This window comes from Bidens hawaiensis, unplaced genomic scaffold (assembly GCF_021521415.1).
Source record: "Bidens hawaiensis isolate Kalapana, Puna unplaced genomic scaffold, B.hawaiensis_p1.1 tig00000780_1, whole genome shotgun sequence".
Classification (NCBI taxonomy): Eukaryota; Viridiplantae; Streptophyta; class Magnoliopsida; order Asterales; family Asteraceae; genus Bidens; species Bidens hawaiensis.
This window is the reverse complement of record NW_027491045.1, coordinates 3193378-3207804: the sequence shown is the minus strand read 5'-3', so window position 1 is coordinate 3207804 and position 14427 is coordinate 3193378. Positions and strand designations below refer to the sequence as shown.

Genomic DNA, 14427 nt, shown 5'->3' with positions numbered 1-14427 from the left:
TGGCAGGCAAACGGGCAACAAGTTGCGCCGCAACCCCCTTTTGAACAGCAAAGCCAATCCTGCTAAAAACGAAGCTTTAGGACCTAGAAGCTGAAGAGGTTCCGTGTACGACGCGCTGAACCCTACTCAAAAATTTCACAGCCTCTGGAGCCAGAAAACCAAATGTATCAAAGGCAAATGGTAGAAAGACATGTTGATTATCTAAACAAGCTTTCTCGTGTTTAACAACTTTGCCCGATTCAACCTTCAACGCAGCCTGACCCACAACAAACCCACGGTCCCTGAGCCCAACAAGAGGAGACACTCCTGTAAGATCCACACAGGCGTGTTTCCCCCCTGCCCACCCGAACACAAGAATATCAGCTGGTCGTAAAGTAGACCTCCCTTCAATAGGATCCGTGAGAAAGTTAACAGGGGCCTCCTTTTTAGCAGAAATCCCTGCCCGTTTAAGAACATCACACAGAACATCCCTAACCAGATCATGTCTGTATTTAAAGCCAGGCAATTCTTTGCAATGCACCGCATGGTCACCAAAAGAAAGATATGTCTTGGAGAGCAAGTTAAGTAAGTTTATATATAGGGTCTAGATTATTAGTTTTATTGAGAGAGAATTCAGAGAGAGACAGGAGAGAGTCAAGGAGTCTCATCTCCATGTACGTTTGATAAGTTCGTGAAGTTCGTTTGTTATGTTTGTTTGATTATATGAAAAGAGTCGAGGGTTGTCACCCCAATATATCGTGTTCGTTTGTTTGATAAGTTAGTTTGATATAATTGTTTGATACGTCTGAGCCAACAATTGGTATCAGAGCTTAGACTCGTTGAAAGCTTAAGCTCGTTGCGCGCCAAGTTGTTCAATCGGAGTTCGGTAGTCAAGATCCCCCACCGTTTTTATTGGTTGTGTTTTGTCACCAAGAAAAGATAAAAGAGTTTCGTTTGTTTTACTTTGTTGTTCGAAGACCAGGCAAATAAATTCAACAGAGCGATTGAGTTCTTTCCCTACGAAGAGTTTTGTTTCAGCATCAATTAATTGTTTCTTGTCTAGCACCAATTAATTCTCCACCTTGGTTTACGGCGGTGAACAAAATTGGTAACAATTAAAATAATTGTTTCTTGGTGCATGATAATTAATTCAACAATCATTAAATTACAATTTATATTGTCTATCACCACGAGTGTTTGTGATCTAAAGTCAAACATTGGTGAAGTCCAAATATTGGTGAAGTCCATTTAATACATAATACATACTGTTAGTTCTGATTAGAAGCCGAAGAACAGTTTGATCACCGATTCATGGCCGGTGATAAAGAAGCAGGGAGCTCGGGAACAATGAAAGAATCGATAGGTGGTTTTGCTTTGCAAGCACCGAAGTTAACTTCGATCAACTGCGCGTCATGGTCGGTTATGGTGAAAATTATTTTGGATGCGAACGGTTTGCACGATGCGATTGATAAATAAAAGAGTGTAGGAATTGAAGAAAGAAAGAAGTTTATGGCCTTAGGTGTTATCTTTCAAACCCTACCTGAAGATGTGATGCTTCAGATGGCCAAGTATTCGGAACCGAAAGATGTTTGGGAAGCGTTAAGAATTCGTTATCTTGGTGCAGAAAGAACTCAGAAAGCTCGTGTTCAAATGCTAAGAACCGAGTTAGATGCATTGAAGATGGGGGAGACAGAAAGTATTGAAGATTATGCAGCGAAGTTGGGTGGAGTACAATCAAAGTACAAGAGTTTGGGAGCGGTACTTGAAGAAGAGGTTTTGGTAAGAAAGTTCTTGAACTCTATGCCGGATAAATATTTACCTGTTGTTTCTTCGATGGAGCTACTCGCAGACATCGAAACAATGGCGTTTGAAGATGTGGTTGGACGTTTAAAGGCATATGAAGAAAGAAACAAGTTCAAGAATGTGAATGGAAGTTCATCCCAAAGTCAGCTCATGTTCACCCAAACCGAAAAGAAAGTTGAAAACTACCGAGGACGTGGTATAGGCCGTGAAAGATACAATGGACGAGGAAGAGGGAACCCAAGATGGAATGATGAACGGGGTGAATACCGGAAAAAGAACCCTGGAGAATGGGAAGATAGAAGGAAGTATGTAACGTGCTACAACTGTGATAAGATTGTGCACTACTCGAATGAATGTAAAGAACCAAGCAAAAGGAATGATGAAGTGAATTTGACAAAGAAAGAAGATGATGTTAATCCTTCTTTGTTCATGGCAGTTGGTTCAATAAAGAAGGTAAGTTTGAATGAAGAAAGGGTTATCCCTGGTGTGTTTGAAAAGGATGAAAAGAATGAAGGTACATGGTACTTAGACAATGGTGCAAGTCATCATATGTCAGGAAATAAAGAGTTTTTTACTACCTTAGATGAAGGAGTTTCGGGTCAAGTGAAGTTTGGTGATGGATCTGAGATCGAAATCAAAGGTATAGGTAATGTAACTGTGGTAAGTAAGACTGGTGAAAAGAAAACATTTTGTGATGTTTTCTATATCCCTAAGTTGAAGACCAATCTTCTTAGCTTGGGAAAGTTAGATGAAGAAGGATGTAAGATTAAAATACCCAATGGGATATTGAGGCTATATGATAAGAAAGAGAGATTGTTGATGAAGGTTCAGAGAAATCTGAATAAGACATACAACATCAAGCTTCAGGTATGTTGTAATCCTAACAACTTTGAAGTTGAAAAGAAAGAAAGTTATGATGTGAAACCGATTATGAAAGTGAAGGAAATTCGGTTTGGAACAATTCCGAATAATTTGTTTGGAGTTCGTGAAAGTATTGGTCAAGAACGAATTGATGAGAAGAAGCGAGATGAGAAAGAAAATGGCAATATAGCTTTAAAGTTAAGCACTGAAGGAACGAATGCTAAGTTTGAAGAATCGGTGAAGCAAGTATGCTATAGTCAGTTGAAAAGGAGGAACAAATTCAAGAAGATGAATAATTCAAGATTAAGGGGGTGAATGAAGGATTAATCTTGAATTATTAGTAAAGTTAAATGTTTATTTTGTTAAGTTATAATTTAGTTATTTGAATTGTAGTAGGTTTATGAAAGGTATGTCTTGGAGAGCAAGTTAAGTAGGTTTATATATAGGGTCTAGATTATTAGTTTTATTGAGAGAGAATTCAGAGAGAGACAGGAGAGAGTCAATGAGTCTCATCTCCATGTACGTTTTATAAGTTCGTGAAGTTCGTTTGTTATGTTTGTTTGATTATATGAAAAGAGTCGAGGGTTGTCACCCCAATATATCGTGTTCGTTTGTTTGATAAGTTAGTTTGATATAATTGTTTGATACGTCTGGGCCAACAGAAAGACTCTAAACAAAAGGTAGTGAATAATATCTTTCTTATTTATTTCATGGCTAAATATCTTCTAGTCGGTTGGTTGGAGTTGGATTGAATCGACTTCGTCTTCTTCCCAACAATGAATCTCGTTCAAGCTATGATCAGAGGACATTTCCATACCCCTTAGGCCTTACCTTACTCAAGAAAGAAAGTCATGCTGATCAGTAGTAGTGTCTAAGAGGAAAGGTTGGCACTTTGAGCTACCTATTTTTTGTGATCAAATTAGAAAGTTAGCTTCTCAAGTTGCCATAGACTCTCTGGAAGAAAGCAATCAGCTTTGCCCATGTTGTGATGACTGAGCTTGCTCCTTGTCGATGAAGAATGTTTCTAAAGCAGCCTAAAAGCGGTTAGCTTCGCTTTCCTGAGAGGAATGGTTTCCTATGAACTACTTCCTTTACTAGTTGATGGATCATGCATTCATGCTATTTACATGATTCAACATATTCTTCTCTGGAAGCTCCTAATCTCACTGGTAGTTGAATCATGTCATTTATGTGATTGATTCCACTTACTAAAGGCTGCGGAATAAGAGAGGTAAGGCTTTCTTGATTCAACCCATCTTTTCTGGGCCTTGAATATTAAGCCTAATCTGTGGTTTGGTCATACAATAAGATCCAGTTTGGACGCGTTAGGTTTGGCCCATTACCTTGAGTTAGGCCGAGCGTGTACACCTTTTGTTATGAAGATGTGATCTTATCCACCGATGGGTCTTGTTCTAAGCCCAACCCACTCATCTTAGGGTAGGATATCCATAAACCTTTAATCACGGGAACCCTACGACATCCTTAAGAGGCTCAAAGATCTTGAAAAAAGAACGAGTGAGGACGTTGTCCAATCTGAACCAAGCTCAAAGCTTAAAAAGAATAAAGAAACACACTCTTTGTCTGAACGAGGAAGAATTGTTGACGTAAAACCCGCTTTTCCGCTCTTTCCCTCTCTTCTTTGCGACAAGCTTCGGAACCTAAGTAAGAGAGATGAGATATCATTGCTAGTGTTCTTAGATAGTAGAGACCTGCTTGTGCCAATAGCAAAAAACCATATCGTTGCCCGAACTACCCCTCTCAATGCCTGTTTTCTTACTTCCATTTCTATTGAGTAGTCAACGGCTCGCTCAAAGGAAAATTTAGCAAACAAATGTTTGTATTCAGGCAAGTGCAATGCCTGTTTTCTTACTTTCATTTCTATTGAGTAGTCAGCAGCTCGCTCAAAGGAAAATCTAACAAGCCAATGTTTGTATTCGGGCGAGTACATAGCCATCGTTCTCGAGTGATCCCGATCTAGTCCCTAAGAAATTATCGTAAGATGTGAATGATGCTTTTTTTTACTTTCCCTAAGATGAGCTAGAGTAGTCAAAGTCCATAGTCGACGAAGATATAATGATTTAGTTTCAGTGCTTGTTTTCTTACTTTCATTTCTATTAAGTAGTCAACGGCTCGCTCCAAGGAAAATCTAACAAGCCAATGTTTGCATTCGGACGAGTACATAGCCATCGATCTCAAGTGATCCCAGTCTATGATCTAGTCCCTAAAAAATTATCGTAAGATGTGAATGATGCTTTTTTTTACTTTACATAAGATGAGCTAGAGCCGTCAAAGTCCATAGTCGACGAAGAAAGAATGATTTAGTTCCGATTCCCTGTCTTCCTCTTTCTATAAAAAGGCTTCCATTTATCTAGAGTGCGAGAGAAATTCAAAGAGGACTAGACTTGACCCTAAGAAAGAAGATTTTTTGGTAGAATGCTAAACAAAGAAGGCTAAGCAAGCAATGAATCGCGGAGAAAGCTCTTTGGTTGTCTTAACTTAGTTTAAGAGGCCAATTTCCTATGCCGAGGTTGAAGGCATCGGGTACACCTGGCGGTTCTGGTATTCGCCATGAATACGTTGATAAAATACAAAATATTGGTTTATAGCATTCAGGTATGTCAGGTAATTCGGGTTACACCCAAACCCAAGTAGCGGGATTCGACTTTCAATATATATTCGACCGCCTAACTTAATCTAAATCGTTAAATAGACACAACAAAATCATGAAACCTACATCAGATAAACATTCGAACATCAAAACATCTTAATAGTTAACCACCCGTTTTACTACATACCAAAAACAGTCATCTAGCGACTCAAACGAACGACCAGTTAATAAACATGAAGCAGATGCAATGCGGCGTTTCTTGTTCATTCACCACTTTCCATGCCACCGCCCTCTCATAAGAAACCGGTCTTCCCATACTCGACACGCAAATACCACCTTGAAGACACGCGAACCCCTGCTGCATTATTTGTGGGAACACCGAACACAAACCTTTTCTTCCGTTCTCATCAAGTATCTTCTCTAGACTGATGTCTTGTAGCGCCACTAGCGTTGTTTCCAACATGTCGAGACCAGCTTGGTTTGCAAATGTAAAAACCGGCATCGCCTGCATCAAACCATAGAGCTTTAAATTAGGTACGTGTCAAAGCGGGCCCCTCCATAAAAAGTGACAATTTGTTTTGGGTTAAAACAGGTTCAGACCACTATAGACACGGGCTGAAAAGTAGTTTTCGCAAAATGTTTTGACCCATTTCAAAAACCCCTCATTAAAAAATTCACAAAAAATAATTAAAAAATCATAACTCAAATATAAATCAAAAACTAAAAAAGTAAAAGTACTAAAAATTTTCCTCCATTTTTCTCGTTCCAATTAAAAAAAAACTCGAGAAATTCAACCCATTTTGACCCGTTTCAATCATTTTCTTTTTTTAGCTTGACCCATTCTGACCCAATATATACATTTTAATACACAACCCATTCAACCCAATGGGTATTTTCCTCCATTTTTCTTGTTCCAATTAAAAAAAAACTTGAGAAATTCAACCCATTTTGACCCGTTTCAATCATTTTCTTTTTTTAGCTTGACCCATTCTGACACAATATATACATTTTAATACACAACTCATTCAACCCAATGGGTCACATTTGCCACCCCTAGTCAAACCAAAATGGCCACGGGCTGCAAAATTGGTTTTCGCAAAAGAAAAAAAAAGTCAAAATAGGCTCACGACTTCACCCGCTAGCGTTAGTGTCAAGTCAAACAAGCGTCTAGACGCACAAGTTTCAAGTAAAGATCGGGTCGTCTAAATGACAGTTTGGTTTGGGTCAAAACAGGTTTAGACCAAAAAAAACGCAAGTCAAACAAGTGTCGAGTCAAACAAGTTTAAAAATCGGGTCGTCTAAATGACAGTTTGGATCGGTAAAAAAAAACGTAAGTCAAACAAGTGTCGAGTCAAACAAGTTTAAAAATCGGGTCGTCTAAATGACAGTTTGGATCGGTCAAAACAGGTTAAGACAAAAAAAAAAGCGTGTCAAATGATTTGACAAACAATGATCATAAACGGTGTGAAACCATTTGGACTCGTTTTAGGTTAAAATTTTTATAATTTGAGTAACCCGTTGCCTAATTTGAGTCGTCCGAAACACACATGCAACGTTTAAGTTATAGCTAACCTTCATTGAGCAGCATACGACCGCATCCGAGTGATGCCATAAAGATTTAAGAATCGAGTCACTTCCGTCACCAACACCTTCAAGTAGCTCCACACCCAAATAGCACCTATTCCACAAACCAAAAATTATTTCAAATAATAATAATAATAATAATAATAATAATGTGTGTTGCAAGCATCTCAACCCAACCGACCCGTTCTCATTACCTGTAACTATGGCAAATCCACCGAGCTAGAGTATGGGCTTCGGGGGTACCCAATGGTGCCTGAAGACCCCCGTTTGGAGACGGGGATAACGCAGACGCCACCCTCTGAACCGACGACACAATACTGCGAACGTATTGGCGGGCCATCGCAGCCACACTCTCTTGCATATGGCTCTCAAATGCAAACTCAAGCGCAATTGTCATAACCGATCTTGCACATGCATTACCGACACTTCGATCGCCAGAACCTTTATTCCCGACACCCCTCACTTCAAGAGCTGACGCAAGATCAAGGGTTCGGTTCGGGCTTGAATCCCCCTGTGAATAATTCATTTCATTAAGTTGTATAATATTAAAACACAAACATCATAAACATATATTTAAAATAACATTACGAGTACCAACCTTGCATGAATCAAGAGGAATGATGCGAAAACCGGAAGGCAAAAGAGGTGCATCGTCAGCAAATGAAGCATCGATCGGGGCGAATATTAGCTCCGAACACATACCGACTGTGTTTTCATCTATTCCGCTGCATAGCTATCATATTTACAAGATTTTTAGTATTTATAAAACTACATTTACCGTTTACAAAATAATAATAATAATAATAATAATAATAATAACTCGTTAAATGACCCGTACTTGCAGGAAAAACATGTCTCGGCCCATTAGTGCATCTTCAGGACAGAGCCCAACACCCTCCAATTTTATCACCTCCAAAAGCTATACAACCCAACGAGATTAAGAGTTCAGAATTTGGAAATTTGACCCGTTTAATTACGAACGGGTCAACTCGGTAACTATAAGCAATTAAAGTACCTCTTCATGCTCGATTGTATGAGCAAGAGGAAGAATAACTTGACCCCCAAAATTACCAGCTCGGGTCCCTAACAAGTTACACGGGCCGAGCTTGATTGCTGCAGCGGTGTGCGGATCAACATTGTTGTCGGCCCATTCCGAACGATGCTCCCTCAAAAACCGAAGCAAGAGTGCCGGAGGAACATTCTAAAAAAAAAGCCAAAAACATTAAAAAAATTTAAAAAATTAATAAACAAATTTACTTAAAATCTATAATACACGTTAATGATGTTTAGTGGCTAACCGATAAAAGCATTGATGCTTTGGCACACAAGACGGAAGTGTTAACGGACGGGTACCCGTTTGAGAAAGAAAGATTCAAACCCATAAGTTTCTCGGGAAAAGAGTTTACGTGTATGGTGACGTCATCCATTCCATCATTACCCGTTAATGACCATCCTTCATCGGCAAACCCGTTGACCGCCTCATTAAACCCCCTAAAACAGCACATAAATCAATTTAAAAGCACGTTTACCATGTAGTAAAAAAAAGGCTATTTTAAGTTTTTAACCAGGCCAAAAACCGACCATAAACATTAGGGGTGTGCAAGAAATCGAAAAAACCGAACTGAAACAAAATCCGACGGTTTGGTTTTATGTTTTTGTAAAAACCGCACTATCAGTTCGGTTTTGGTTTTGCATGTAAAAAAAAACAGAAAAAAACGAACCGAACCGAATTCCTAAATTTTTGTTTTTTTTATATTTTATATTAAGTAATTTATAAGAATTTAATAAATATGTAACTCCAGAATCTTTTATCAAATGTATAACAGTCTATTATTTTACAATTAACAAAATTATTTATACCTAAATTCATTATTTTTTGCCAACTTTTTTCGGCCTAAAACTTTCAAGCTCTAAAAACCGAAGTTTTGGTTTTCGGTTTGGTTTTAGCCAAAAACCGCACCGAACTGCACCACGCACACCCCTAATAAACATAAAGGAGTGTGATTTAGCTACCTGCTTAACCTCTGGCTAAGGGCCCGTAAAGCTGCGGGCCTTCGACCCCAATTAGGGGTACTCGTCTGAGAAGCTTCCTGAGCTATTTGTCTGAGCTGGCGTAACGCCTGTTCAAGAATAATAAAACCTTATATTCTCCAAACTCGTCACAAAATTAATAAATAGAGGATTAACATTATTACCATCATGGTAGTTTTTTGAGCAATAACGGTGGACGATTCATATAACGGGCGCAACACTTCCGGTACATTCCATGCCTATTTAACGACACATGTATATCAAATCAATATGTTTAATAAAAAACATAGCGCCGTACAATCAAATAAAGTACAAACGTATACCTCTAAATTCATATGATCCACAATGTGTATGATCGACCCGCCACCTTCACAAGGTCTAATAAGGTACCCGCTAGGAAGCATTTCCGCCCGCACAAAATTTGCTACTGATGGTATGTTTGGCCCGTTCGGTGTGTTCGTTAGCGACCTTTCACATACCTGAAAACCGGTCACATTATAAAAAATTTAAGTTGAAAGTCTTTAATAAAGTCATAAATAAATAAACGAGTTAAAAATAACTAACCACTAGACTACCGTCTTCGGTAACTGAAGTATAGCGCAACAACATGAAGTCACGAGCCGTAGCCAAAGTTGTAGGGGCATAAAGCTGCAACATTAAAAGAACTTAGACTTGTAACAAATTTGGTTATTAATAATAATAATAATAATAGTTAGGTTCGATCGCGTGGTTACCTGCATGTACAGGAGTTCAATGGTTCCACCATTGGCAGTGGGCAGCACATCAAGGACGTCAACGGATCGGCAGTCACGGAACCATGAGGGGCGATCCTTGAGGATCTCAGCAACCTGAAACAATAATATAGTCATTCGCTGAAAATAATATACTTTATTAATTTTTAAGAAAAGTTTGTTGAGAACTAGTAAAAAAAGTACATAAAATTCACTAAACTAAATTTTCTATATTTAAGCCTAATGCACATACATTAGAATTTTTTTAATTTTTTAATAATGACATGTTAACACGATGATTTTAGTAAGAAGTTAACTCATTATTTAGTCAAAATAAAATGGTATAAATTTCTTTTACAAAAAGAATATTCTACATGTTTATCAAAAAAGTCATGCCTTTTAACTAATGTAAACAAGTTTAGTAACTTTCTAGTGAACTTACTTTTAAAAGTTGAGGGAATCTTTTTCATGAAAAATAACATGTAAAATTATAGACAAGTCAAATGCCTTTTTAATGATTATAAACTAGTTTAGTGACTTTCTAGTGTAATCTTTAGAGAATCTTTTTCATGAAACAAAATAATAAGTACATTGGTTTTTACTAATTTTTTATAGAATTAACAGAAAAGAAATATAGAGGAAGAGCTATCTTACCCTTGTAGGCTCAAGACTGACTAAACCGCACGCGCGTGCTGCCACGCCGGTGCAACCGTGAGAAATAGCAACGATTCCAATGGAATCCGGACCAGGCTACATTTAAACAAATTTTCGTTAAATTCCAAAATTGCACATAAATGAACATAGAAATAAATTAATGTAACATTTGAATGTTATATTATTATACCTTCATACCCGGCATCTGGACCCACTCGACAGTGGTTCCAGTTGCCTTCGAAAGAAACTCTGTTAAAGTTACCTCTGCAATGGACAAAAGTCTGAAAAACAAAACACAAATTAAACAAAAATGTTTCTAAAATATAACAAAAATGTTATAAAAATTCTAACTTATAATCCAACTGACCCAGCAGGACTAGCAGCATCCCCTGGAGGATGCTGGGGGGTTAAATGGCGTTGACCGCTGGTTACCACTGAGTCACAGCTAGTGTCTTTTGTCGCCATTGTCGCCTGAAAAGCAAGAAATCTTTAAAACATTAATTTCGAGATAGTTGGAGAAAAAAACACAAATTTACAAGATATTTTTAATACATCAATTTCAATATAATGAGTGGAAAAAATCCATAAAATTCACAAGATATCTTTAAAACATCAATTTTAAGAAGAGTTTTAAAAAATAACAGATTTACAAGAAATCTTTCAAACATCAATTTTCAAGAAACGTAGTTAAAAAAAACAGAAATTTACAAGAAATCTTTAAAACATAAAATTCAAGAAAAAAGAGTGTAAAAAAACACAAATTGACAAGAAATCTTATAAACATCAATATCAATAAAAAGAGTGAATATATAAATTAACAATAATTTTTAAAAACTAATTCAATAAAAGAGTTAAAAAAATATTTAGTAGAAATCTTTAAAAATCATAATTTTCAAAAAAAAAAACTGTACGAAAAAAAAAATCACAAGTATTTCGAATCAGTCCTCACATTTTGTGTACGTTGACGAAAACACCCGTTTTCATACACAAGGTTTGACACCTGCTTCTGCAACCGATCATTCTCCTCCATTAACAACTTATTCATTGCAGTAAGCTTCCGATTCACTGATTGAAGGCGTGACGCCTCTTTCCTCTGTTTCTCCCTACACCTACAAAACCATATTAAATCCTAATCACATTCCCATTCACAAATTATTACAACAAATGAACAAACAAACACACGTATGGGTGTGCCCGGTAATGTTGTGTCAGTTTTGGGCTAAAGCCAAACCAATAACAGAAACTTGAATATTTTTGAATGTTTGAAAACCGTTGTCTTTTATTTGAATTTTTTGAAACATCTCGTTTCCGTTTACTCGGTTTTGTCATTTAAGCTTGAAATTTTTGGACGGAAAAAAAAACCCAAAAATTGTTAATTCGGGCCTAATTCATTTTAGTAATTAATAATTAATTATCATTTTATTATTAATAATTATTTTACATTTTGGCTAAATTAAATGAGCTATATATACATTGCTTAAACAAAAAATAATAATTTTTAATTCGGGCCTAATTCATTTTAGTAATTATTAATTAATTAATTGTTTTACATTTTGGCTAAAAAAATTATTATTAATAATTATTTTACATTTGACTAAAATAAATGAGCTATGTATACATTACTGAAAACAAAAAATAAAAACTATATAAAAATTATAAATTCGGTTCGGTTAGGATTTTCTTTACATGTGAAACCGAAACCGAACCGTAATTTTGGTTTTAGCTTCCAAAAAACATAAAACCAAACCATCGATTTTTGTTTCGGTTATTCGGTTTAGCGAACACCCCTACCCCATTTCACAAATTTATAAAATCAACCAACAAACACAAAATCATAACCAACCTTCGATTTTGGAACCAAACTTTAATTTGTTTGGGTTCAATGTTGGACAAAATAGGGCACTCTCGAATAAGCTGTTGCCGACGAATCGAACTCGGTTTCGGGCAATCATGATACAGCCTCTCTAAAGCTTCAACCTGCTCAGGTGTGTACCGAACATATTTCCCATTATCCATTATTGTACACTTACCATCCTTGCAGGTCATTGCCATTGTGTTATGTTACTCTGTTTCTTGATTTAATATAAAATTGGACTTGAAATAGAGGTTTAAACCACGAATCTGCACTCAATTTTTTGTGGGTTTAACTTGATTCAATCGTCCCTAGCCTCTGAAACATGGTGGGTTCTGGATTCTGTGGAAAAAGATTGAATTTTTAAGAATACCCATATCAAGAAATGAATAAAAATTGAATTTTTTAGCAAACCCATATCAAGAAATGAATAAAATTTTTTTAAAAACCCTTATCAAGAAATTAAAAAAAAAGGAATTTTTATGCAAACCCACCTCAAGAAATGAAAAAAAAATCAATTTAAAAAAAAAAACCTTATCAAGAAATGTAAAAAGATTCAATTTTTCTTAAAAAAACCCTGATCAAGAAAATTGAATTTTTTAGCAAACCCTGTTCAAGAAATCAAAAGAAATGAATTTTTATGCAACCCCAACTCCAGAAATGAAAACAAAAATCAATTAAAAAAAACCCTTATCAAGAAATGTAAAAAGATTCAATTTTCCTTAAAAAAAACCCTGATCAAGAAAATAAAAAAGATTGAAATTTTAGCAAACCCAACTCAAGAAATGTAAAAAGATTTATTTGTTTAGCAAACCCAACTCCAGAAATTTAAAAAGATTGAATTTTTAAGGAACCCCTAATCAAGAAATGAAAAAAAAAATGAATTTTTCAACAAACCCAACTCAAGAAATGTAAAAAGAATCAATTTTTCTAGAAAACCTGATTAAGAAAATAAAAAAGATTGCATTGTTTAGCAAACTCAACTCATGAAATGTAAAAAGATTAATTTTTTAGCAACCCCTAATCAAGAAATGAAAAAAGACTGAATTTTTAGAAATGAAAATAAAATCAATAAACCCAACTCAAGAAATGTAAAAAGATTGAATTTTTTTAGCATACCCTAATGGCCTAATCAAGAAATAAAAAAGCCCTTATCAACAAATGTAAGAAGATTGAATTTTTAACAAACACTTAACAAGAAATGAAAAATGAGAGAGGGGTTTTATTATAAACCTGCAGATGGGTGATGTGAAATGTGGTGTTGTTGGGTGTTTAGCTCATATGCTGTTTGTTTGTTGGTTGGCTTTTGGCTGTTTTTACTTTACTCTCACCTTGCTGCTTGTGTCGCTCTGTTTATGCTCTTCCTGTGTATCTTGGGGAATATATTTGCATCTTTGTGAAATTACTGTTTTGCCCCTTATAAAGTGGTTTGGAGATTAACTCTGTTTGTGATATTGTGATGTGACCTTTTTTTCTTTTTGAACGGCAAATTAGGATCACTCACGGATCATTGGAGTATCATCATGTCACTAGCAGAACCACGCGATCATATCCATATTCACTAGGCAATAATGCCTAACCACCAATTCAGGAGGAAACCCAATAAATCTTGAGAAAACCCCCTTGTGGGATTCGAACCCAGGACTTTATGGTCCCTAAGCCTTAGAGATGGGCAAAAAAACCGGTTGGTGAACCGGTTCAACGGTTTAAACCGAAAACCGGTTTTTACAAAAACCGGTTATTTAAAAACCGGTTTGACCGGTTTAGTAACCGCCGGTTCGTATATCGGTTACAAGTTCTAGAGAAAAAACCGGTTACTGAACCGGTTATGGAAAAAACCGGTTAATTTTAAAACCGGTTATTATGAAAAAAACCGGTTATTAACCGGTTATTTTTAAAAAAAAACCGGTTAATTAAAAAAACCGATTATTAACCGGTTCTAACCGGTTTCTAAACCGGTCCTAACCGGTTAGACCGGTCCGAGTTTTGCACCAAAAAAACCGGTTAATAAACCGGTCTGGTTATTTAAAAACCGGTTTTTTTCCAGGCCAATAAAAACCGGTCCGGTTATTAACCGAACCGGTTTTTTTAAAAAATCCGATTTGTGCACCTCTACTAAGCCTTATCCCACCACCAAAATGTCACTAGGCTATAAAGCCATGGACACGTGTGTTCATAAATAGTTGAAGAAAGTATGGTGTGTTCATAAATAGTTAGAATCTATTAAACTAGTGAGAGGGTAAACTATCCATTTGTTTTAAGTACCCGTGTTTTGTATGTGTGGTGGGAGGGGGTTGTTGTTGTTACCGTAAATGTTACGGTGT

General features: G+C 36.3%; 1 protein-coding gene across 1 annotated transcript; it reads right to left on the bottom strand.

Moving 5' to 3' along the window:
- Positions 1-5409: 5409 nt before the first annotated feature.
- LOC143538353 (homeobox-leucine zipper protein ATHB-15-like) lies at positions 5410-13454 on the bottom strand. Its single transcript, XM_077031932.1, has 18 exons — positions 13337-13454; positions 12095-12445; positions 11201-11360; positions 10619-10722; positions 10442-10532; positions 10252-10347; positions 9601-9714; positions 9431-9514; positions 9190-9345; positions 9031-9105; positions 8849-8955; positions 8134-8326; positions 7851-8036; positions 7674-7754; positions 7434-7568; positions 7030-7346; positions 6824-6929; positions 5410-5756 (listed from the first exon to the last, which is right to left on the bottom strand). The coding sequence occupies exons 2-18, from the start codon at positions 12301-12303 to the stop codon at positions 5460-5462; spliced, it is 2511 nt and encodes an 836-aa protein (XP_076888047.1). The 5' UTR covers positions 12304-12445; positions 13337-13454; the 3' UTR covers positions 5410-5459.
- Positions 13455-14427: the final 973 nt, after the last annotated feature.

What these genes read in the sequence shown, in the direction of transcription:
- LOC143538353 (XM_077031932.1), bottom strand. Translation starts at nt 12,303, where the DNA reads ATGGCAATGACCTGCAAGGATGGTAAGTGTACAATAATGGATAATGGG. An exon ending in CTCAAAAAACTACCATGATG is followed by an intron (nt 8,956 to 9,030) that starts GTAATAATGTTA and finishes ATTCTTGAACAG; the next exon opens with GCGTTACGCCAGCTCAGACA. An exon ending in TGGATTTGCCATAGTTACAG is followed by an intron (nt 6,930 to 7,029) that starts GTAATGAGAACG and finishes TTTGTGGAATAG; the next exon opens with GTGCTATTTGGGTGTGGAGC.